The 25,874-nt window shown below is 40.0% G+C and overlaps 1 protein-coding gene and 1 long non-coding RNA gene across 2 annotated transcripts; one reads left to right on the top strand and one right to left on the bottom strand.

The window, feature by feature from the left end:
• The first annotated feature begins 912 nt into the window (after nucleotides 1-912).
• On the top strand, nucleotides 913-8,685 carry LOC117775252. Its single transcript, XR_004616227.1, has 2 exons — nucleotides 913-7,222; nucleotides 7,277-8,685. It is a non-coding gene; the product is annotated as an uncharacterized LOC117775252 (long non-coding RNA).
• LOC117775251 (suppressor of cytokine signaling 5-like) lies at nucleotides 8,305-18,159 on the bottom strand. The gene is made up of 2 exons (XM_034608228.1): nucleotides 17,816-18,159; nucleotides 8,305-10,647 (listed from the first exon to the last, which is right to left on the bottom strand). Exon 2 carries the CDS (start codon nucleotides 10,626-10,628, stop codon nucleotides 8,937-8,939), a length of 1,692 nt encoding a protein of 563 aa, XP_034464119.1. The 5' UTR covers nucleotides 10,629-10,647; nucleotides 17,816-18,159; the 3' UTR covers nucleotides 8,305-8,936.
• Between the last annotated feature and the right edge of the window lie 7,715 nt (nucleotides 18,160-25,874).

Here is a 25,874-nt window from a genome sequence, read left to right as displayed (position 1 = left end):
AATATTTGATTTTGACTTGTCATTTTATTAGTTTGCACATTGCCTAAGGACTGCAGCTGGAAACCTGCCAGTTGTCTATAACTGAAACTGTTAACAGTGATGTTGCTGGATGTGAGCCGTCAAGAATTGTTTGTGTCAAAAGTAAAAAGGCACAAAAACGATTCAAATGTGTCGTCAGTCACACGAATGAACTGCACCTCGCACACAGTCTGCCTCACAAACTAAGTCAGAGGTTACAACTGCAAATATGGTGCATGTTAAAATGATTGCCAATTAAGGTTTTGGATGTTTTAAGTGATTCTTTCTTTCGTCACTTTCACCACATGCCTCATGTAAAACCTGCTACTTGTGTGTATGAACCAGTACTGCTCCTCTGGTACGAATCAGTTAGTTAATCAGTTAGTCAGTGTCAGAGAAGAACCTTTGGTGAGGCAACGTTTAGCATTCATGCTCTAAGCCGCTGGATGTTTTAACACAAGCTTTAAACCCTGTCTTTTTAAGGCTAGCTTTTGATTAAGAATGGTTAATATAGAGAATTGTATTGCATCTATGTTTAGAATTTCAGTTAATATACTTTAATAGTTTAAAAGTTAATTATATGTTTATTAATTCCATTTTATTAACTTTCTATTTATTGTTTTAATAACTTTTAAGGTAAAATAATCCTTTACTAGTCCCACAGAGGGGAAATTCGCTGTTTTACAGGTGCAAAGAGGACAGTTGAAAATAGACATCAGTAATAAGGTAATAAGGAAACATGCTATATAACCACAAGGAAATATAAGAATTATAAATCGAAAATAAATACATTTATATGGTGTAAACAAAATATATAGTGAAACGTTTTTAAACAGTGTAAAATCAATTTTATCTAATCTCAATGTCAGCATTTTAGTTTTTTCTTTTCTTGACCAATGCACCAACCTGTTGAAAAAATATATACGAATAAAGTTTGATTGATTGGCATATTAAGTGAATAAATAAGTGAAACATTTGCCCTGGTACCTCTACTCAATGACATTTTTATATTAGAGTGATCTTATCAACACATGAGGTGAGCAACTTCAGTGTATTGGTTGAAGAGTAACACAAGTAGAAAGTGAACTGCAGCATGATGAAGGAAAACAAAAACATCTGTGATACTATATCATGGGCCAGTGTGGATTACACTTAACAGTTTTATTTGGAATATTAAGACAATGAAGCATAAGCCAAGCACCAAGAGTGACAGCTACAAGTGTCGCACCATACGGCTCTTAAAAATGAACAGGTTATACTGGAAAACAACTGTTTTTTTTTTTCATTGAATGGTGAAGCAGATACACAGAACAGACAGTGAGATGTGAACATGATTATGCCATTTACACGCTCCAAATCCTAACTGACAGCAGAAGAAGAGAAAAAGAAAGAAAAGATTTTTTTAAAAAGAAGAAAAAAAAGCAAGGGAAAAGCAGAAGAAAATGGAACAGCGATATTCATCTGACTGCGGCTTGGTCAGCCCGTGGCAGTGGCTGCACCCCCCGGTTTTCAAACAGGGCTCTTGTGAATGGTCAGAACGAATAAGGCAGTCTGGGAACACGCCGGCGCTGCAGACTGACAACCATTAGTTCCCATCATTGTCAAGTCCTGTTGCCTCGGCACCCACATCCACACAGCAACCAATGTGCACATACAGCATTAAAGTGACAGAGGATTGCAACCATTGTTACACTACACTCCATTGCATATTAGGGAGAAGTAATAATGAAAATAATTCTTTCATACATCTTTTCTGTTTGCATATAGCACTTAACCCAGCTTTCTAAAATATATATGGGAAGATGAAAAGAAATCTTTAAAATATCTTTTTTTTTTTGTCCTCAAGGAGCTGAAACCGTGAGTCGTACCGAGGTGGATGGGTGGGTGGGTGGGGGTCCTACATCCAGGGGTGTTGCTGTTGCTCGCGACATTAACCAGCCTGTCCCTCATCCGGACCAGACCCAGTGGTTTCTTGCAACAAACGAGGACCTCTTAGTGCAGCTAAATAGTGTCATGCTAATGACAATGTAAGGTCAAAATAGTTCAATTCATGGCATTTCGTTTTTTTTAATAACAACACAGAATATACACATAAACACCCATCTTTGTTGTCCCTTTATTGGGGGGGGGGGGGGGGTCACACAGAAAGGTGGTGCTGGCTAAATGTGGTCCATACACATCCCTGGCTTAGGGTGGGGTAGTGGGGTGTGTGTGTGTGTGTGTGTGTTTAGTGCAGGTGTTAGAAGAAGTGTCATGGTGTGTGACAGACAGCTGATGCACCACAGAAGAATAAAACATCTTTTCTTCAGGCTCCAATTACACAATTCTATCATTCATCATACATACAATGTTTTTTCTTCTTCTTCTACTAAAATCTATGGGTTATATGGCAAACATGTGCTACGCTTAACGTCAGATTATTTCCCATGGGGAAAACTAGGTTGAGAGGGTCCTGGGACTCTCCTTTGCGACGCGCCTGCCTGAGAATAAGAGGGGTGAGTGTGGGGGTGAAGGGGACGGGTCAGAGAGGCGTTCATTGGTGTCACTGTCGTCACCCCTCACGGGCAACTCTACATTCCCCTCCACCAGAACCCTCTGTGTGGCTCTGTCCATTCACTTATATACTACCACGTAACACACACGCGCATAGTCTGCAGCGTGGTAGAGAACACACCTCCATCGATGCGGCTTTCAACACCTGAACATCCGTGAAATATTTCAGGACCGCCGGCTATTTCCTAACACAAGTCTCGCCATCTTGAGCTAAACACGATCAGTGCCGGCTACAAGTATTTGGACAGTGGGACGCTTTGAGTCGTTTTGAAGTGCAGCGTACTGGTCATGAAACAATGACTATGAGGTTAAAGTGCTAACTCCCAGATTCTTCCCCTCACATTTCAGACTGTTCAAATCCATTTTGGGTGAGCAGAGTGGGAACACATGATTTTATGCAATTTCAAGATAAAGCAGACTAACAAGGATCATTATCATATAAGCAAGGCAGCCAAGGAAACGTTATGTCCTTGGCTGGCCAAGTGTTAACCTCAGTGCCACGGAGGAGGTTCCACTTGATGACAACCTGACTGAAGTCAACAAGGCAGAATGAAAATGGCTGCAGTTACATGTCTCCCTGAACATCACCATTGTATAGCTATTTCAGACATGAATGACCTGTATTTTTATGCACTTTTCTAGTCTTGATCTCTCAAAGCGCTTTAGAGTGCAGGTTTTTGTATTTTTCCCATTCACCCATTCACATTCATACAGTGCATCCATGGGCAGCACTTTTTCTATGAGAAGGGCACAGGCCAATTTGGGGTTGAGTATCTTGCCCAAATGGGCACAAATGAACAATGCTGCAGGAGTTTCTCCACTCAGACACGTTTACAACAGCAGAGAAATCTCAGGAGCGTTCAGAGGGTGGGTGGTGCAGCAGGCAGCCAAAAGCTCTCTTTACATCTTCATCTTCTACGTGTATGGCACCTCTTTTTCATACTGAGATATTTGTATTGTGTCTGTCGTGTATTAGAAACGTCAACACACTCGCTCGTGGTGAAATCTCCTGCTGTGTTCTCACATGGGCTTATTCGGACATTCTCCAAAGGGGCTGCCCAGAAAAACTCAAGAGTAAGTCCGGAATCTCTCGAATTTACATTTACGCATTCAGCCTCTCCGCAAAATGTCCAGATTATCATGAGTTCAGTGCATGTCTGAAAGCAGCTATAGCCTTTGGCAGTATTCATTTAAAGACCAAACACAAAAACTGGCACAATTTCTACCATGTTCACCCAATATGATTACAGTTCAAGCTGCAAGTCATTAAGCCCAACTCATGTAGTAAAGAGCCAAAATAACAAAAAACGTGTCACTGTCCCAACACTTGCAGATTGCACTGCAGAACACAAATACACAATTAAAGTGCTATTTACTTCAACAGATCCCTCGTTGTCTCTGTGAGCATGTTGCCACAACAGTCACCCAGCCCCATCTCTCCTCTTGCTCCTGAAGTTTAACTTGAGCCTAACATAGTCCCAAGCAGGGTTGGAGAAAGAGTAGAGGACAGGACAAACAGGCCTTCAGTTCTCTCTAAACCAAAGTCACCTCTATTCAGTGATGTTAGGGATATGGCCAGATGGAGAGTAGTAGGACACAATAAAAAATGGCATTAATCATACAATAGCCGTGAGGCAACAGAGTGGCGCTTATAGCACCCAATTTATATCCCAACTTGGTAAAAGTTAGCCTGTGATTAGTGTCTTCAGGTCGGGTGGGGTACAGTCACAAGTTAAATGCTACTGCTAAGCCGCAGCATAAGAAAGTGGCAGAGAGCAAGATGGAAGATAGTGTGATGTATGGGGTTTAAAACAGATGCAGAGGTCTTAAAAATAATTCAGAACTCTTAACATTTTGCACTTTGTTGTGTTGAAGATTGTATTTTAAATTGACAATGTTTGCACATCAACCTAGACTCAAAAACCCCAAATTACAAAGTCAGTGCTTAAGTAATTTTTGCAAATGAAATAAAATTAATTAATTAATTTTAATTTATTAAAATACTGAAATATAGCACTACAAACTGTGGTCAGGTACATCCTGTTTTAGATTTCTCAAGAACCTCACTGGAGTCCATCTGTGACTAAATGAAATGATTCCACATTGTTTAAAATGGCATTCGCTTATGCATACAAGATAAAATTGTGGCGACGCATAGATCGTAACAAGGAAATAAAACCAATTCTGTGCTTTGTGTGTTCACAGAAGCACAGCAGCATTGGTAATTGTAAAATGGAAGAAGTGTAAGATTAGTCAATCAAAGATCACTCCAACAGAGCACCAGGAACACTGGTAGAATCTGGTGGAAGGACTACCATCTCAGCAGTACCCCACTAATATCAAAGACATATGACAGTCTGCACCGAGTTTGTCAAAGAGCATTTGGGTAGAACGATGATGGTTCAGCTTTGAGTGAGAAAGTTTCTGAAGCTTTCTGACTGTCCTTGAGGCCCAGACTTTAACCCCACAGAACATTTGAGAGACGTGAAGCTGCAGCTCACCGTTTCTAATCTAATCTGACAGATATTGAGATTTTGGGATGACCTGCCCAGATCCAGGGGTGTACAAAGCTCATATCAACTTAATTCAGAGGCTGTCAGGATACTTCAACAAAAACCTAAAGTAAATGAAATATTTCAGTTTTAGATTTTTAATAAAGTGGCTAATATTTGTAAAAACATTTTCATTTGTCATTATGGGTTACTGAACAATTTGATGGGCAATTTTGTCAGTTTATAAACACATTAAATCTACAACACATTTCTGACTAATTTTAGGGCAGTGGAAAAGGTTCCAGGCTTTAAGGGAGGTAATGTTGATCAATTCAAAAAGCAGTGTAGAAGGTATTTCAGGTCAGTCAGATGAGAAATATTAACCCTTTTAACTACATCTCATTAACCACCTGCATCAAATATGTCTAGTCACTTATAAATATGTGAAAATTGATTTTTGAGTTTCAGGGTGTAGATGGGAGGTGGACATGGCCAGTTATTTGCGGAAATATGTTGATGCAAAGAGCAGTCTAAATCCCAATTCATGCTTCTGCATCAAAGCTACGCCATAGCATATGCGTAGACGTGTACCCTACACAGCCCAGACGCCGTACCCTGATGTAAACCTCCCCAAAAATGTACCGCAAGAGCTGTTATTGGTCCGCTTGGTAGCATCGTATTTTCAACGACACGAGTTGAAGAAACAAATGTGGACAACCTTTCTTTTCTTCATTCATTGCAACACGACTCACATTCACCAACGCACCACTATCAGTGCTCGGCAACGTATGCAGACTACGTGCGTACCTACGGCGTAGCTTCGACGCAGAAGCATGAATTCCTCATTAATGAGAATGTAAATAACCTTTAATGTACAGTATGTGTGGAATGATTAGACATGAGAACACATACAGACTGAAAAAAATAACTTGTTTGAGAACATTTACAGATGAACCTGTCCAGTGATCATCAGCTTGTGTGTTTCAAAATCAATGTTTTTGTTTTACGCATTACTTGCAGGGTTTCATTTACATGCTTTGTAGTTAAGTTTGATGTATTTTAGGGAATCTGCTGTCTTCTCTGCACCCATCTCATTCTCCAATAGTCATGTGCACGTGATTTGTTAATTTTAACCAGTGTTTCCCATTAATTATATAGACTGCAGCGGCCCCCCATATTTAATTTGACCCACCATAAAGTAAAAGAGATCTCTTACTTGGTATGTGCAGCACTATTTGCAGTGTGCTCACTCACGCTGTCGCACTTCCATGTGGTTGTGCTACGCCGTGTTCGCACTACGGTCCATAATGTTTTTACTGTTCATGCAGACACAGACCTCATAGTTTTAGCTACAGTTAAGGCATCAATGCAATTCTGTCACTCCCGCGAGAATTTGTTTCACTCTTCATTTCATGTATCTTTCACTTGGAATCTGTTAGAGTGACCTTCATGCATGTGAACCCCCTATAACGGCAAAATTGGAATAAATCTGTGGGAAACACTGAGATGACTAATGTCAAACAAACACTGCTGCTTATGGCTAGCGTGGGCACTGTCATTAGAAGCTGAATTATTCTGATTAACATGCTCATAGTATAGATTTTACCTTCTCGCCCACTCATCGAGATTTGTTGGGCAAGTTGCAGCTAAGACCCTACACATGTGAGGACCAGACAAACATGGATATCTATAACAGATATTTGCTACCGTAGGGCTGACATTGGACCCTCTAACGACCTAATACTACTTACCACACAAGCCATAATGTGGCGACTAATGCATGCATCTGTGAGTGAGATGTAACTAATGTAAAACTTATTTTTATAACCTGTCATGTCTAAACCAACATAGCACCACTAATCTTTTGTCTGTTGCACAGATTTTAATGAACATCAGAGGTGAGTGAGCTATGAGCTCCTGCACCTTGCACTGTTCTTCTTTTCAGTGTCAATTGAGAGCATCCATCTCTCCAGGTTTGGACTACAAAGCAACTGATTATGGAACGAGACAAATGGTTTTCTAAAAAAGGCACGTAAGGTTACACTTGTTTTCTTTTCATGCTGAAACGACCAGCAGTGTTTTTTTTCCCCGAGAAGCACAAACTAAAATCATTCTGATTACATAACTAAAGCTCTCAAGTATATGCTGACCTCTCAAGAGTTGAGTGAGGCCTGCACTCAATGCCATGAATGTAAATGCAACCAGGCAGTAAGGGGATTTGTTGGGGTTGAGACCTCATAGTAATAAGTTGTGAAGTGTGTGTGTGTGTGTGTGTGGGGGGGGGGATCAACTCCCAAGAAAAGCCCTCATGACCACTTTCCTGTTGGAGACACGGTGCTCTTCATAAAAACAGCTCCACATATTTAACATTGTTTTATAAAATAAATATAAATTCAGAAGGGAAGTAAAATAAGAAGCAATCTGATCATGGGAGTTTTGCTCTACTATCTCCATAAGCAGATTCTCAGAAGAAACTATCATTTTACATCATCTGTCCTCCACATTTATGATATTATATTATATGGGGTTTCACATGGAGGAGCCCCCTCCGAGTCAAACTTAAGTAGTTTGAGCAGATTAAAGTCAGTCATGTTTAAAGGGACACTGGCATTTTGAATTTGTATTGATTGTCCTCACCTACAACTTGTCACACGCACCCATAACTTCAACACCTGTTAGTATTCCTCACAATAGTGCATAGCTAGCTGCACCAAGGTTACAAGAGTATGGTGAAAATAAAAGAACAATGACCAAATTGGACACAGGGTCAAACCCTGCAAAGCCAGATGCCATTAAAAAGTGCAGATTGAACGAAACAGGTGTGAAACTAAACCCTATAAAGTCTTAGTGCAATTCTATAAAGACACCAGACTGCTCAAATGTTACACTAGGAGCTAACTTTTATACAGGGAGAATCGATATAGGTGATGATGAATTGGGACTGGATGAACATGTGCACAGAGAGTTGAAGAGCCTGTGGCCAGGGAAGAACTGACGGGCCGCTATTGACGTCTGTAACAAGATTTTAGTATTTCCTCAATCTGCCCATCTAGTTTCAAAGCAATTCTGCACAAGTATGGAAAAAAGTTGATTTCACTAAATAGGACACAGACTGATTTATTGTTTAAGAAGGAACTAGAGTTTCTAAGGACTTATCTATTATCCTTAGAAAGCACTTCATTTCCCTGATGTGCTGTCCTGAACTCTGTGGACCCCCTCAGAATCTGTTCCTGTCTCTGGCTTAGCTGATCCTCATGCGTGCAAAGAGATGGCAACGAATGTGCCTTATGTAGCTTTATCCATGGGACAAGCTCTGACTGCAATTTACCAATAGCACCTCCAGATGCCCTCTGAACCCTAACACACCATAAAACCATCCTGGGAAGGTGCTCCACTAGGTGCTTTAACAAGCTAAGGAAATAAAATAGGGAGGAAAAAATAGAAAAAGCACAAAGTGAACTGTACAACGTAGCCATGTAGGCCTAGATAGTAATTTGGGATGAACATGGGAGGCATGCAGGCAGGTCTACAAGGTGATGTTGTGGGATCAGGCAGACATTTAGCACAAGCGGAGAGAAAAGACACAAAGCACTGATATTTGTGCTTTCCCTTCCTGTCAAAATAACCTGTTCAACACAAAAACATGTGCTTGCCAGACAGCATTATACTGAATATAATCATATGTATTTTCTGTGATGTAAGTAATAACTAAAACAAAGATTAGAATGAATCTTGTATAGCTTGTTACAATTAAATTCGATCGCTCACAAGAAAGAGAACAGACATCAGTATAGCCTCTAATTGACTAGTGAGGAATTTCTCAAGTTCTGTGATCCTGCTGCAGTGTGTGTACAGGCGATGGAGAAGCCCACCCTATTTGACCTTGAGTGGCGGTTCCCTCTCCAGCCAGCGTACTCGTACTTTTTGTTTATAGTGATACTCCTTGAGGAAGTCCTGCAGGGCAGGGGGCAGCGGCAAAGAGCCTATTCCATCGTACGTGGTCCAGCGGCAGATGGCAGCTCGTGCCAGGTGCTGCAGCCCAAAGGGGAAGGTTCGATGGAGAGGTGCTGTGAGCAGCGGTTCAAAAAACATGCAGGCGCTGGGGTCCTTGTAGTGCTCGAGCAGTCCTGTGACGGTGGAAGAGTGGAATACACAAGGATCATGAGCGTCAAAGCTGAAGTTGTGGTTCCATTGCTCGATGCGGGCGTGCAGTGAGCGGTTGTAACGGCGGAAGCTAACGGAGAAGAGGTAGTCCTCTTGGGCGGAGTCACGCAGCAGGAAGGTGCCCTCTGGCCGTCCATCCAGCAGAGCCTCAGCCTCATAGCGGTCCATCACACCCCAGTAACAGGGCAGAGCTGTGATCTGCAATAGGTCAGGCACCAGACAGTGGATGTAGTCTATCTGGGTGTGAACCTTCCAGGGCCCAGGTTGCTGCCGGCTCAGGTGACCATCCCCAGAGGCATGCCTCTGCTTGGGCCTCCTGGCCTGCAGACAGAGGGTGGTTGAATCCTCCTCAGAGTCACAGTCCTGAGCTGATGCTGAAGCCCCCAGCACTGGGCCACAGGCCCCTGATGATCCAGCACCCAAGGAGCTGCCAGTCCCTGAGGCCCGGCCATCCCCAGAGGCCTCTCCAATGCCAGGAGCCATCTTTGGTCCCAGTTTGTAGAGAGAGGAGCCCGGCACTGAGGCCTCCAGGGTGTGGATCTGTGCATTAGGTGGTGGGTCCACACCTTCCTCAATGCTAAGTCGGCGGCGCTCACGTAGACGTTCCTCTTCATCTTCAGGAGAGGTCTGGGCCGGGTCAAAGGCATCAAGCAGGGCAGTGGAGGAATGCGGGCTGACCGGTGCTGTGTGTTGCTTGATCAAGTGCCACTTGTGAGCAAGGTCTGAGCCTGGTGGGAAGGGGCACGTCTCTAGCATGAGCTCTGTAAGGTGAATCTTACGTTTAGAGGTGACAGGGTTCTTTGATGAACGAGAGCGTCTACGAGCAGGTAAGGGTAAGCACAGTCCCACTGTATCACTTAGCCGTTGACGCAAAGACCGGGAATTTAGACTGCGTCCTCCAGACACAGAGTCACTCATCTCCTGGAGGGAGCTGACTCCATAACGCCTTTCCCTACGGTTCCCACTCCCCCGTAAACGCCCCGACCGCCTATCTGCTTCCAGAGAGCTCTGGGTTTTGGTGGAACATGAGTGTTTTTTCTTGCCCCCCCATGGAGCATGACGGGAATAGGAGTCTCTCCTGGCGTGGGGAACAGCCCCCGACCCACCTCGCACATCCTCTGCGTCCTTGTCGATACTAATCTCTACTATCTGCGGGATGTCTGACACACAGTTGTGATGGCGGCGCCCTGCTGTTACCATTGGCACTGGTAGAAGGCTCCGTGTTGGGCTGGAGGCTCCTGATGCATGTGCATCACCTGAGCTGCCTCCTTGGCCAAGATCCACCACACAGTGGACAGCATCTGCCTCAACCCTGGTTTCACTGAGTCCTGAACTGTTGTTGTGGAACAGCGTCTGGCATTTGTTCTTCAGGTTGCTCCACATGTTGCCCACTTTCTTCATCAACAGGAGCCCCTGGGACCTGCAGGTGACAGGAGAAAAAACTGACTAAGTCACAGGTGGAGAAATCTTGCAACAACTTCTACATTAAACACTGAGGTTCAAGTTATATAAAGAATGTCCTATATTTAAATTCCCCAGGCTACTGTGTATCTAGTAATTAGACATGGTGTGAGTATAACGGGGCCAAAGTGTCTGAGAGGTGGGTGAGCTTGAGTAGTTGGAACAGCAGAGTTAGGAGTTGCCAGGCAGACGTGCAGGGACACAAGGCCACAGCTATAAATGAACCCAGGATCTGCTCACAGCTGATCTGCTGGTATGTACTGTATTACAGAGCCAGTCTAGACCTGACCAAAAACTTTCCCTGGAAGAGCAGCAGACAGGGCACATGCACACACACTCACATATGCCATTAATGTATTACTCTTCTAGAATTTGACAGAGATTTGGAAGTAGTAGTACCAAACCTTGTTTGCATTTAACAGTGACCAAAGTCACCACAGGTGTGTGACATGTCAAATGCAAAATCTCAAAGGGTTCAGTAACGCAGCATTTACTTCCCTTTTTCAGACATTTTTTTCAGGACTTCAGGGATTAATTAGGCTACAAATTTTAGTGTTGCCAGAAAATCCAAATCACTGCAGCTAACAGCCTGATACATGAAAAACATAACAAAATGGAAAATATCCAAAACCAAACTCCTCAAACTGAGGTTTTAGTTTGTTCCTATAATCACTAGTGTGCATGGATGTTCACTGTTAGAATATAATTTACTCCTTTCTTAATAGATTTAGGAAATACTGAAATAAACAGTGACTGACAACATTATCTAACAATAAATTCATCTAGAAAAAAGCTGCAAGCAGTGCAATGCACTTCTATTTTGAAAGTTCTCGTTCAACATTTTAATTTTTTAACTCTTTCAGCATTAGTTTTGTGTGCTATTCCCTCTGTGACTTGTCTATCTCACTACTTCCCACTTCTGGTCTTCTTTGATAACTAAGTCAATATGCTGTAGCTAGCATCATGTTGACCTGCATTCAGACTTTGTCTCTTGATATTGATAAAGACATTATGGATTTTCTCTGTTGTCTGTGACAGACAAGGGTTCTGTGTTACACAGGAAACCAGACTTCAGCACATGACTGATTAAAGTTGATTTGCTGAGGGCAGCTCTAAGGGCATCACTAACAAACTCATGACATCTCTCCAGATGTGGCCATGGTTATCAAACCACATACAGACTTTCTTTGTTCTCAGAGAAGAAGACAATGACTCTCCACTTGACAACCATTAGATAATTGTGATAAATTAATCAGCGATCAATTGCTTGCTATGAAAGAAATAGTCAAAAACGACTAGATACCATCATCAAATGTGAAATAACTGAATATGCAGTGATTCAACTCCTATTCTGTATGAAATGTGCATGCACACAATAACCCTGTCAACATGCATTATCTGGTCCATTAGACATCATCCTCTTCTTTTTTCTTTTTTACTGTTAACACAAAACTCCATAATAACTGGTTAAAACAGAGAATGGATACCAGGGCCTGATCAAGCAGGTTGGACTCGATTTAAAAATGATGTTTAGATTTGGGTCATGGTGACATTGGCTAATCAGTGGGAAGTGAACACTTGACTCCTGTGTGTTAAAATAATCTACCTATATAGTCTGTATTAAACAATGCATTTTGATAGTCATTTTTACAAGGTTCCCATACATGTACTAGAACCATGGTTATGACAAGTGCATGACAAGGTAACAGTTATTCAGTGCTCCAGCTTTATTCAAGTTAACTACCATCTGGTTCTGACATAAAACACAGAAAGTCTGTCCAGTCCGGGTGAGACTCGGTTACTTTGAATCAGGTTGAGTTTATATAGAAAAATGCAGCCTGAGCTGGACTGTCACCCATCTCAATGCCACTGGCTTGAGATTTGCAGATTCAGCAAAGCATGTTTGTAAAAGTTCTTTCCCTTATGGATTTCATTGTACCAACATCTGTTTGTGTCATAAACAACGATTGCCCATGTCATCAATGCAACACGCACGCATGCACAAGACATTACATTTTTTCAAAAATTAACTTTTTCTGAATTGGGAACATGGATTTTCACCCATTTTGACAAAGTGCCATTAACTGGTCTCAAGTCTGACATTTGTCCCCAAAGGTACATGGACACATACACACACACCGACTGAACTGTGATGCTGTTGTGTGCTGCTGCAGATCAGATTTCTTATTGAAGTCTTAATTCAAGTGTCATTGTTGTTTCTTGCCAAACACAACATTTAGATTTAGAATCTAATGTGGTTCTAACTAACTAATGTACTAACCCTCAACCTTTAGAGGAAAACAAAATTAAATGGGGTTTTCTAACACAATACTTAATTCTTAATGAATATGACTATATATTTACGCTGTGAAATGTGAATCCTTGTACACAGTGGTAACTACCTCATCAAAATACTTTTCACCGATTCATCATTTCCCAGGGGATATTGAGCAACATTGGCAACACCAGTCACTAACCTTACATTCATGTTTTTTCCACATCAGATTGAAATAATTCTGATTGAAAATTTACCGTCAACTTTTTACATGGGGTGTGATTTCATAAGCTGTAATATTTCCGTGTGCCAACGCATCTAATCAAGCAAATGTATGAAATGCGCAAACGTGATAAATATGTCCCACATTCATCTTTCCCAACAGCTATCTCATCTCTTTGGCATATGATCACGTGACATGAACAAATGTACATCCCCACGCATTTACGCCAAGACAGAAAAAAGCACAGTCAGGTAGTACTACAATGAAATCGTATATTTCCTTTATGGTACAATTTTTCTGTTGATCAGTTTATGAAAAGGGTCAGCCAAGAATTTCAAATGAGTTTGAGGCCATTTGTTCTGATTGAGGTGTTAATATGGAGCTTTTAATTCTGTTTGGGTTCCAAGTAAAAATACCTACTGTGAACTGGTAAGACAAAGTGCTGCAGGTAAGAAGAGCTGGCTCCAGTTGAGGTGCAATCAAATCTGCAACATGTCACCAAGGCAAGAATCACCTTTAATGCCATTCCTGGTATATGGAAAACCACTGGCACTTTGCCAACAGCACAAGCTCTGATTATAATTCCTCACAATATGGCAAGTCTTCACCCAGTGCGTCACTTCAGCTGTCCAACAGATGCACAAATAATGATGTGCCAGCTAATTAAATCTTGACTAAGCTTACATTTACCTTAATGTGGAACAATAAGTAAATTATCCAAGCAATCAAAAGAAAATTATTTGCCAGATATTTAGATAATGGATTCTTATCTTTGAAATTTATTTTCAAACAATGCAAATCATTGCTTTTGTGCTGTATAATGTTGTGATGGACATGTTTTTTACCGTTTTCTCGGCCAAATGATTAATTGAGAAAATAACAGTCAGTCTAATAAATAATGAAAATGATCATTGGTTGTAGCCCCATTCTTAACAGTGATCATCGTTTCATTATAACATTGCTAGCACACTCTTTCAATCTATTAATTATTTTAATTAGTCTGTCTAAAACTTCACACTAACCATTTGATGATTCAGATTTATTTAGCAAAAAAAAACGTCACTCAGTAGAGCACATACATCTGCTAGGGCCAAATAATATCCTTAAATTCTATCAAGCTGCATAAAATTTCACACACTCACAGAAATCAAACCCCTAAATATGTCAGATTTTTTTTCATCAAGATCCAAAAATTAATCTCTTGGAAATCAGCTACATTAAAAAAAACATTCTCAATGTTAAAGAAAGTGATAGAAAAAATTCATGGATCCGCACCAAAATGTAATGGGTTCTTCTCTGACCCATACCACATCCCCCACCTAATTTTGTGGTAATCTTGCTTACAAACCGACAGTGGTGAAAACATAACCTCCTCTGCGAAGGTAAATATTCCTATAATTTGATATACCCCAACCCACTACACCCGATATTGATTAACAACAATTCTGACTTTCGGCAAGATATGAATGAGATTCAATAAATAATGTTTCTTTTTGTTTTGTTAATAATTTCTAAATACCAAATTTTATGTTAGTGTGACTTCAGCATGTTGGCTCAATAGTCAATAGCATACTAATAAATCTTGACAATTCCTTATATAACTATCTAGGTGGAAAATTACTTAAGATTAGGTTTCATCAAAAAGAAAATGCCTCAAAACGTATTTGAACATTTGTCCAGCCAATCCCACTTGCTTTAGAAATCAAAACATGCCAACAATTACCTATGGTTCATCAAAATTCTTGTTGGAGCACAAAGTCTTACTAACCACAGCCTTAATTAGACAGCATTTATCTTAATTCTGTAATTTTACCGACAGCATGAATGCACTGATCTTTGAGTACAACTACATGTTCCCACGCTGCTGAACCGGATTTGTGAGGCTCGTATTATATCAGTACCATCTTGAGAGGCTGGATTTTCCATCCGGGTTGGTGTGTTTCATAACTCAGCTTGCTAATCACTTGAAAAATACAAACAATGAGAAGTTCCAGTGACCATTGGACAAGCCAATAAATTAACTCTGTGACTCTCTGCACAATCATAAGCATGACAAGCTAAAGGACAGAATGCTGGGAGTTTAACCATGAAAATGCTTTGAATCTGCAAGTATGTGTGCAACAATATTAGTTCACCAATCTATTCTGTATTTTCATTGACAAGACTCCATTATGTAAGACATTGAAGAAAAGAATGTAGCTTTATCCTAAACAGACAAGTATCAAGAGAGATGCTACAACGACGCTGTATGTAGTTTTAAATATTCAACATCTTGAAATTCAAAATCTTGAAATCTTAAAGTATCAACACTTTAGATTTTTAGGCAAAGGTGAATTTTATTGAGTGACAAAATGATGAAATCATTATAATTTGACAATTATAGGAGGGATGCAAGCCAGCAAAATGTCACAAATGAAATTAGTGAGCAGCAATTGAGGAAAAATAACAACACTTCTTTATCTTAAAGACAGGTTCTGTTTAAAGCCTATGTGAGATGAATCATACACAGTTCATCATGAGAATGTTTGTATTGTGCATTTCATTCATTGTGCTAGTTCCACCATTTGTCCTCACTTCATCAGATGTGGAGGAAACCATGTGAATCTTCAGGAGATAGCAGAAGATGTCATCAGTGATTTTAAATCAGGGTTCCTCAAAGGCCTCTCGAGTTATGAACAAAGATGTGATAAGCCATGCCCGCTTGCACCAATCAATAAGGCACTTCAGATGTTAATTAACACTTGCCTTTAAAACAAGGACACCTATTTTTGTGTAATGTTGACCTCTGGGTTTTGAGGTACATGTAATTGGTATTTGTGGATCAAGGTGAAATGCTGTGGGAGGCCTATTCGTAAAAAAAAAAAAAGTTAATCTACAGAGATTTCTAAATGATTGAGCAAATTCTCAAAGAGTTAAAGCTGGTTTTGGTTATGGTTTATGTTTTTCGACCATTCTTGCTAATTTACAATAGAATTGGCTGTACAACAACAATTGACTCTGCCCTTAACCAACTTTCCAATATTAATCCAAACTTGATTAAAACTGCCCGTTGTCGCTGTGACAGAGACAGACTCACGCCACCTAATACATCTGCCTTTCACCGGATATTACAGTTGTAATAATGATACTGCACATGTCTGGCCAAACGAAATCAAAATAACATCAACAATCAAAATTCAGGTCAGTGCATTGTACTAATGCAAAGATGATTAGAACCAATGCATAACCTACAACTTAAATATCAGACATTTTGCATCAATGCATTAATATATTCCAACATAGTCCATGAAGCGACTTTACAACTAAGAAATTGAATAGTATGTCTGCAGCATGATGCTAATGCTAAGGCATCTCGTGTAGCTGATTTCTGTCCAGTGTCAACTTTGCACGGGTGAATTACTTAAACCATTGTTGTCCTATATAATTCTCTAGGAAAGTCACCACTGATAACAATGGCCACACCAACAGTGCAATTCAGTCCACAAGCATTTTAAGTCGCCCTGACACAGAACTAGGCTACTTCTGCTCTCTGGCAGCCCAACACACCCATTCTCCTGGGATCACACGCTGATCTAAGAGAGGGCTGGAGAGAAGACAAGATTATGGGAGGGCGCCTTCTCTGCTGAGATCAGACCAGAGTTAATAAGATATCTGTAGGACTCACATTTTTTTAAGATATCTGGGGGGGGTAGCCACACAGGGTCTGCAAATGACAGATAACCAACCTTGATTGTTCCTATTAGATCTCAATTAATAGAACTAAAATGTTGATGTGATCCACAAAAACAGAGGCAGAAGGTATATGCACATGTGAAATGAAGTTGTGCAGCTCACTATTGCATTGTTATTAACATAGTACAAGTATAAGGAGTATTCTGCTCATATGTTGATCTGTTTGTTGTTTAAAAACAGCAATTAACAAAGAAGACATTATACACAAAAATAACTTAGTGAATAAACTCAAAAACGCCACAACTTGTATGTAGATGTCAACCCTACATCATCTAAATTGCCTTCGTTACAATATGATATTTTTATACAGATTAAAATGGCCAGTCATATGTAATATGGGCATGTATATCAATACAATAATCGATCTATAACGTTACTATAGCTGATCTATTGAAATGATTGGGAGGCCTTTAGGTTCTGGAGGCCCCACTTTTCCCAGGTCCCAGCCAAGTTAGCTGACATGCTAACACGTTAACCATCCAAAGCCAGACCCAGTGCACCGCTGAATGTAGCTTCAGCCACGGAGATAACATTAGCCAGGCTGATATTTCCCAATGTAGCTGACTAGCTTAGCTCAGGTATACAACATTGTTTCATAAGAAAATTAGAAGCTTTCAAACAGTTTCCTAAAAGACGGCTAATTTACAGCTCGGGGCTTACGAGCTGTCAAAAAAAATGCTAACGGTTAGCATTCACTAGAATAGGGGTTTCTGGCGTTTTAGCTAGCTCTGGCTAACCAGCCAGCTAGCGGGGGTTAGCGTGTTAGCATGTGAAAAAAAAATCGACACAAAAAATGATAGCGATAAACCAAGCGCTGCTGTGCGGGTTAAACATGCAGCGTGGACCCGTGCGCCGCGCTGAGCAGGTCGCGGTTAGTTTCCAGAAGTCATATCTTACCCGGGTGCCTGGTGGAAGCCTATTCAACAGCTCTCTTTGTCTGCAGAAAATGGCTATTAAGAGAAGTCAGGCACATATCCCCTCTGCGGACCACGGTGTCGGATGAAAGCACTAGAGGTTCGCGGATACTTGGAGGTACCATCCCGAATATTCCCACATTAATCGGTTCAACACTAGTCCAATGATAAATGAGCTCAGTTGTTCTTTGAGTGCCGCAAAAGCCCGTTCCTCGCCATGGTGGGGGTCTCCGCTCCTGCCGTGGTCGCAGCTGCCTCTAGCAGCCAATATGACGGAGGTCTCGGCAGACAGGGAGCCGGAGAGGAGGACGGTGTTCAGCGTGAGTGAGCCCGACTGACAGCGGCTCAGTCCAATGGAGGAGCGGGAGAGGGCGGCCACTTCCGACGCAGCACGCGGATGGGGAATAGCCCGGAGCTGGCTCCTCCTGACGGGCGTCCTGCGTCTCCAATGAGCGGCCAGAGGAGGCTGGGGCTCTCCGCTGGCAGCGACTTGGAAACGTGGAGAGGCGAAGTGATGCTGATGGTGTCCCGGCCCGGGCCAAGCCAGGCAAGGCAAGGCCGGGCCGGGCCAGACTACTGGCTCACTGATGTCATCCAGGTAAGAGGCTGAGGCTCTGCCTGAGCACTGAGCGTCACCATATCCACCACGCAAGGAGGAATAGCTTCATTTAACAACTAAGAATGAAGAGTGTCACAGGTAAAGAATGTGTAATAATAACTACAATAATCACATTAGTCCCACTAATATGCCTTCTTCTGTCATCATCATTATCATCTTCACCATCATCGTCCAAGACTGGGTACCAACTGCTCTGGGGACATGAAAAGCTCAATCCTGGTTTGTATTCATTTTTATTTCCAAATGTGTTTGGGAATACCCACCACTAAAGTACAATATTCACTGATTTGACATTGGCAAAGGTGTTTTGGTTTATAAAGCATATTTCATACACATGTTCCAGGGGCTGTACAGAAACATGAAAAACAACACTGAGACAAAATGATAAGAAATCAGATAAAACTCAGAAATCACAGTTTAAAACAACTTTCAGGCAAAATAAAAGGGATGAAAAAAGATTAAAATAAAAGAGATAAGGCATTAAATGAGGTAAAAGAAAAAAAAGGTTAAATGAATAATGAATAAATACATCTGCATAAAAATGGAAAAATAAGTTGAAGGAGAAAAATAATACAAATAAAGTAGATAGAAATGTGTAAAATAATAAAAATAAGAATTTAAATGTTTTTTCATTTATAAAATCTTGCTTTCAAACAAACCAACCAACCAACAAACAAATGGACACATTGCAGAACCTGGGCTCAGAAGCTCTTCACCACATTGCAGGGTAACCTGGACATACCCTGCCACATCAGCTGATCTTTAAATATAAAGGAATTTATTCACGAAAATGACAGGATGGTGAAAAAACCCACAGTCCCCCTGAGTGACATGAAGTCAAACACTTGTTAAAGCCACCATCTCAAACCTCAAGTGCTGTGGAATTAGATGTGGCACTGTACATCCCTCGCCAGTGAAAATGTGTCATAGCTTGTACCAAAGTCAATATTAGAACAATTAGAGCCTCTGAATAGGAGCATTCATAGTCACTCGCACCCACACATGAGGTCATCTCCTGGAGTCGGATCATTCATGTGCACATGACACGAGGTGTAATGGGAAGTGGAAGTGGTGTGAGTATTGCAGTAGTGAGCTGGGGCTGAGTTCAGGGGAAATCACCGGCAGCCTGAACACATTAGCGTTTACATCTCCGAGATGCTGATCTAATTTGTGCTCATGAAAGGAAATGAAAGGGGATTGCATTAGCGCCGATTCCTCTGCCAGCAGTGATTCACACGGTTTTAGTCAGCGACGACCTCTCCTTCCATGTCTATGCTGTGTCATCTTCAAGCAATCCACAATACGATGACTCCCTGCCGTGTCCACGCTGAATGATGGATCAGAAAGAGAAATGTCTGATGGCAATACCACATTCTCAGTTCTACTACAAATGAGAAACTGCAGAAAATACAGAGAGAAAAGTGTCCCAGCCTCGTCTTCACCCTACTGTTCATGATATGGATGGTTTGTATTTTTGTACAATTAGACTATTTTCAGATGATAGAAGGATTAGGAGATGTTTTTTATTCTACTGGGATCATTTTAAAAGGATAATTTTCTTTTACAAATACAACCATACTGTTGTTTAAGTGTACAGTAAACCGTAATTCCCTCCAGCAAGCTAGAGGCCTGACATAAACTCACATAAATCATCAGTGCTGACAGATAATGTTAGAACATGGGCAGTGAATACAGAAATAGATTTAGCTACAGATCAGCAGTGATCTTGAATAGATGGAAGGATACAGAGGTTTGGACTGATGTTTAGTGGTTAATGGTTAGTTTTCATAGGAAGGTGTCTCAGAAAAGTACATTTTGTATCATTTGCAGATTATATTTCATGTTGAAATCACCATTTAACACTCATGCTTCAACAGTACTTGATTGGTCTGGTGGTGTACACTTAATGTTTTGCATTGTTCACTTTTTTCTTCCATATTTTGTTTATTGCACAGAGGTGTGGGGCAACACTTATAAAACAAATTGTAGACCCATATGTTTTAGAAAAGAGCAATAAGACTATAGAATATAGACTATAGCAATAAGAAACTATAAACAGACTGTTTATCAAGTCACACATGTTGATACCTGAAAACCCATTTTAATACATTAATAACATGATGGGGATCATAATAGGAAGTATAATACAACAAATCTAAATGCACGCATTATATCAAAGCAGATGTGTATTTCTGTTTATGGAGTGAAACTGTGTAATTCTCTGGAAAGTGATTTAAAGTGTTTCTCAAATATTATTCAAGGATTAAATGAAACAGTAGGAACTTATTGATTAACATCTATGTTATAATGACAGCTATTGATAAATGAATAATTGATTTGTCATGCAATTTGTGAAAAGGCAGGAAATCAATTGCCATCTGTATTCATGTCATGGTATTTATATGAAAAGGGAAGGTTAATATAAGATTTCTCTTCTTGCTCCTTTTTTCATTCATGGAATGTGCATAAGTGTATAGTTTTGTTTTGTCAAATCATTTTGGATAACACAGAAATTAACTTAACTGGAAACTGCTGTTCATATTGAATTTGCCTATTTTTTCATTGTTGCGTAATGACAAGTATCCACTCTTTTTAATCATGTGGAGCAGCTCTTGTATTATAATTGCAACTGATTGTATTGCACTGCTTTGAGATTAGTATTACAGAGACATAAATTCAATAAATTCAGCACAGAACTGATATGATTGATAATAACTCCTGAATGATATTGGCAATATTCAAGATCTACAATAGAAAGACGTACATTATGTTCAGAGATGAGAGAAAGACATTGTTCAAAGTAAAAGCAATGTGCACGGAGTGACACGGACTGAAATGAAAACCCACATGAAATACACAAAGCCATTTTGAATTAACTGCATGAATCTTAATGATGAGCGTCTCAGAGTTGTTCATTTGCAGACAGAGCAGGGTTGCCATCTTGTGGCAACAGTTTGGAAACAAAATAGCATCAACCCTAAAATTCAGATTTAATAGATCCTTGGTGTGTGACTTGAACATCAAAAATTGAAAGGATGATGAGATTTGTTATTCTCTTTATTTCTTATTATCTTCTTAATTTTAGAATGGTGTCAGTCAGTTGAGATTCATTTTACACATGATGCCTCCAATTTCAAAATGTCGGCTACTTATTTTGCTGCAGCACTTACTATCAAACACTGCTCAACTTTAAGGTTATTGTTAAGGACTCCACTTTTGTCTATTCTATGACCATATTATAAACATTGTCATTGAAATTGAAACCTAATACTATCCATAGGTGTTATAAGAATTAAAATCTTTGCAAAGTCTGTACTGCTGTATTTTATTGAATGCTAAAAACACAAAATCATAAATACATCTCTGAAATCATTTAATTTTTAAATTTCTACAGAGTGATGTCAAATAAATAAAGATATTTGAGTACTATCGCAGTGTTTTAGCATCTACACCTTGAGTGATTTTCATCAGCGATGTGCAGTGACATTTTAAAAAGTTGGTCTTTGTTTATCCAGTACACCTGTGCTTTTTTAAAGTTTCTTAAAATTAACACAAATTGTGAAAAATAAAACATGAACTCCAAGGAAGTGTCTGTAGAAACATGGGAATACGACGGCATGTACAGGAAGAGAAAATTTAGCACAGCTGGTGTTGAGAATTCAAAAAGAACATAACTTCCAATATATGCAAAACAAAAAAAAAAGTGAAATCAACTTCTATCACCAGGTTCCATCCAAATGAAGCAGCCAGACAGGAGGCTGAAGAACCACACAGCTCCACGCCTATGGAAGATCACGTTTGCCGGAGAGTAAAGCACAGACGCTAAAAACAGGTCCATATAGTAAAGTATGGGAAATGTGGGATTGCTGCAACAGCTACTGACCAGTGAGCAACTCCATAGAATCCACTGGGATCTAATGAAGATCTTGTGTCTTGTCAGATTCTTATGTTTATCATTACATCCCTTATGGGTGCACAGTGTATCCGATGGCAGTCACACTTCAAAATATGTCAATAATAAAACACAACAATATATGTCATCAAATACATTTTCCAGCACCATTAAATAAGCAAATGCATGCATGAAGTATTTAATGAATTTGCTGCACCATTAGTCATAGCAGCATTGTGATAGTCAGCACACCAGCCCTCCACACTCACGTCTAACAAAATCACTTTATTAAAAAGCTTCACGATCTCAAATAAAACAGTTCAAAGCTCATCAATGATTTCCTTTGTGTAAGAGTGTAATTGGTCATCACTTTCTTTTTCGCAGAAGAGTCACAACTCAGGATTAGCTCCAGTGTCGCTGACGAATTATAAAACTTCAGCAACTGCCCAAACTTATGCAAAATTTAGAGCAATTGATTTTACTGTCAATGATGTAGAAGTTTGGGTTATGCAGCATTTGATGTTACATAGAGAAGATTTGAATGTACAAAACAACAGAAAGATAATGTAATGTAATGATACAGCCAATGTAATGTGGGGCATCAAACCCTTCACCAGAAAACCCAGCATGTATATATATCACTGGTTAATGTAGCTATTATAGACATTACGGCTGTACCAGATTCGTTTGAATGAATGTCCTGTAAGTGAACCCAGATGTAGATCCCATATTGCCTTTGAAGAACAAGAGAGTCATCTGGGTGAGGTTTGATCTCGTGCTGAAGAGGATGTATATTCTAAATTTGATGCTCTGGTTTTCACTACCCAACTCTAGAAACCCCAAGTAGCACCCAGTAACATCAAACCTCAGCAGGTTAAGGCAGACACACAAGGCCGTATATCTGAAGGATGAGGCAATTACATGTTCTTGTCATTCACTAAATATTTCATAACTTAGAAAGAGTTTAAAAGTCAAAAAAGGTGATGTCCCAAACTGACATGCTGTGGTTGTTTTGGTTAATCAGTTCAGCAGGGCTAAAAGGTTCTTTGAGGTCTCATTAAAGTGTCCTTTTGTTTACTCAGTTCAGTCTTTTATTCTCTCCGAAAAGTCAAGGGCTCAAAATCCGAAAGGGAAAAATTTGGGGGTGGGATGGGATGGGAAATTTCTTCTTTACAAAAAAGAACGGTCATGACCCAAACCGTGTAAGCTGTGGAAAATGGGTAAATGAAATCTTTCTAGTGCACAACACATGAGTAAAGTGTAACAAAGAGTTATCTGACGTGATGCTTGAATTGACTTCACGTGGACGACAGGGATTCCGCTGATTTACTGGAAGGTCTTTGTTCAGCTGGCTTCTCCACACCAAAGTACGTGTTTCACATCACATGTTTCAGTGTGATTTGTGTTCATGCGAAATGCTAATTTGTGAAATTGTCCAGCATATTGTGCATCCTGAGTTGATATATTACATTATACTCAGTTCCCAGAAAACTCTCCGGTATTGTTGAAACTCTTGAGGTCCTCCAAGATTAAATCTGAATTTCATCTACAAGTGCAGTGTCCATTCTAAACCTGCGTGTTTGGAATGGACAAGATCTGTGCTAATGCTCCAGAGCTATTTAAGAAATATTCCTTTTGGTTGTGAGTTCTCCTTATACTGACCTGCAATATACTGTCACTTTGTGTGTGTGCTGGATGTTGTGTGCAGAGCTTTTTATAAACAGTCTATTTGCTGAGTGAAATTAGAAAACTTTGTGTTCATCCTACCTGGTGTATCTACGATGAGGATTTAATCAAAGTCAATGTTTTACCTTAAAATTTAACTGAATTTACTTTATTAGTGTTCACATGTGTGGTATATATATATATATATATATATATATATATATATATATATATATATATATATATATATATATAATTTTCAAGAAATACTTAACTAGTGTTATTTTTCCAAACATTGGAACAGAGGTCTGGTGATCAACACAATCTCTAGACCCAAGTTTGATCACTTTTCAAAATGAAAGCTCTGTGATTCAGCTCGATATAAAGCATTACAGCAATAAAATGAACATTGTGATTTTACTTTGATGACAACTTGCTGAAGAGGAAGTGTTTTGTCAATGTTGCCATGATAAGCACCAGCGAAAACCCGTGGATGTCTGTATCTGTGTAAGTCCGATATGGTGAAATAAAAATTATTAGATTGTCAAAATGATCTGGCGGGTCAGATCTTATTGGCCACAGGCCGTCAGTGGCCAGACTCTGCTCTAGTTCATCCAAGGACATAAAAGAAGACATGTTTATCTTGGTCCACACGCTGAAGGCACAATCAACGTGTTTACTTCCAATGGCGTGGTCATACGAGATGTGGACAGATAAATATTGTGTCACGTGTTGTTATTTTGTCAAGCATGACGCACAACATACACACAACATTTGCAATGCAATGGTGTTTACGTGGTTAACAATACTGTATTTCATATTTCATTATATACATACATAATACACCATTCTATTGGTCTGCAAGTGCTTATTATATATTTCTTGAAAAGAGAAAGTGATGTCATGACTCAGGAGATCTGAATTTCTCGCTACTTTCTACATTTCTGGGTAAACTAGAAGCTGGACAATGTCTAATTAGATCTGGTGCTGAACAAGTTGTGCAGGAGATCCCACAGAAATGTTCAGTGTGACCCATGCTGCTAAAAGACATAATACTGTCTTTGATTCCCTTTTATATACAGTATATATATACTTTTGTAATATATTGATTGCCTTATCTGATGTTTGACCTTTTTGCACAAGGTTACAGGAAATACAAGTGTTTTTGGAGGGAGGGTTGTTCCACTCTCCAAATCTTGTCTGCATGGTCCATGATGACCTCAGATCAGATCATGAGACCCTTGATTATCTCCACTGATGTCACAGGATCAGCTGGCGCTTGGCATCAGCTGTGATATCATTTGGAATTGATTTGCATGTTGATCAGATGCTCTGTCAGACACTTTAGTATTTTTCAAATAATTCCAGATCTCTGTCTGCCAGGATAGTTAGGGTCACATGGAGGAGGTTAACCAAAACCCCCCCCAAAAAAAAAAAAAAACTTTAATGGAGAATTCATCCAGCTGTTAAAAATGGGGCAGTTATGAATCAGAGATAAACTTGACGGCACTTGGAAATACTCAATGAGGATGTACTACTACAGGTGATAACGTTTTCTATGACCACCTGCATCCACAGCATGGCCACCCGACCTGCCATCGGACATATAGCACCACATTTTGGGTCACTCATATTTTTATTATACAAAACCACTTTCTCCACTGACGCAGCTCCACTGGTGCTGATGCATCTATAAAAAAGTGCCAATATACTTTAGTCCAGTCCAGGGGTCGGCTCTGGAGCTGCATTCTGCTCTTCAGCCGCTCCGCAGTAGCTCCCTGTACAGTGTTGTGCATTATATTTTTCATGAACGATGAACTGAACGAATCAGTTTTCATATGATGAACGTTTTTAAATCATCATCGT

This window comes from Hippoglossus hippoglossus, chromosome 15 (assembly GCF_009819705.1).
Source record: "Hippoglossus hippoglossus isolate fHipHip1 chromosome 15, fHipHip1.pri, whole genome shotgun sequence".
In the NCBI taxonomy this organism is placed as follows: domain Eukaryota; kingdom Metazoa; phylum Chordata; class Actinopteri; order Pleuronectiformes; family Pleuronectidae; genus Hippoglossus; species Hippoglossus hippoglossus.
This window is presented reverse-complemented; position numbering and strand designations above follow the sequence as displayed.

What these genes read in the sequence shown, in the direction of transcription:
- LOC117775251 (XM_034608228.1), bottom strand. Translation starts at nt 10,628, where the DNA reads ATGAAGAAAGTGGGCAACATGTGGAGCAACCTGAAGAACAAATGCCAG.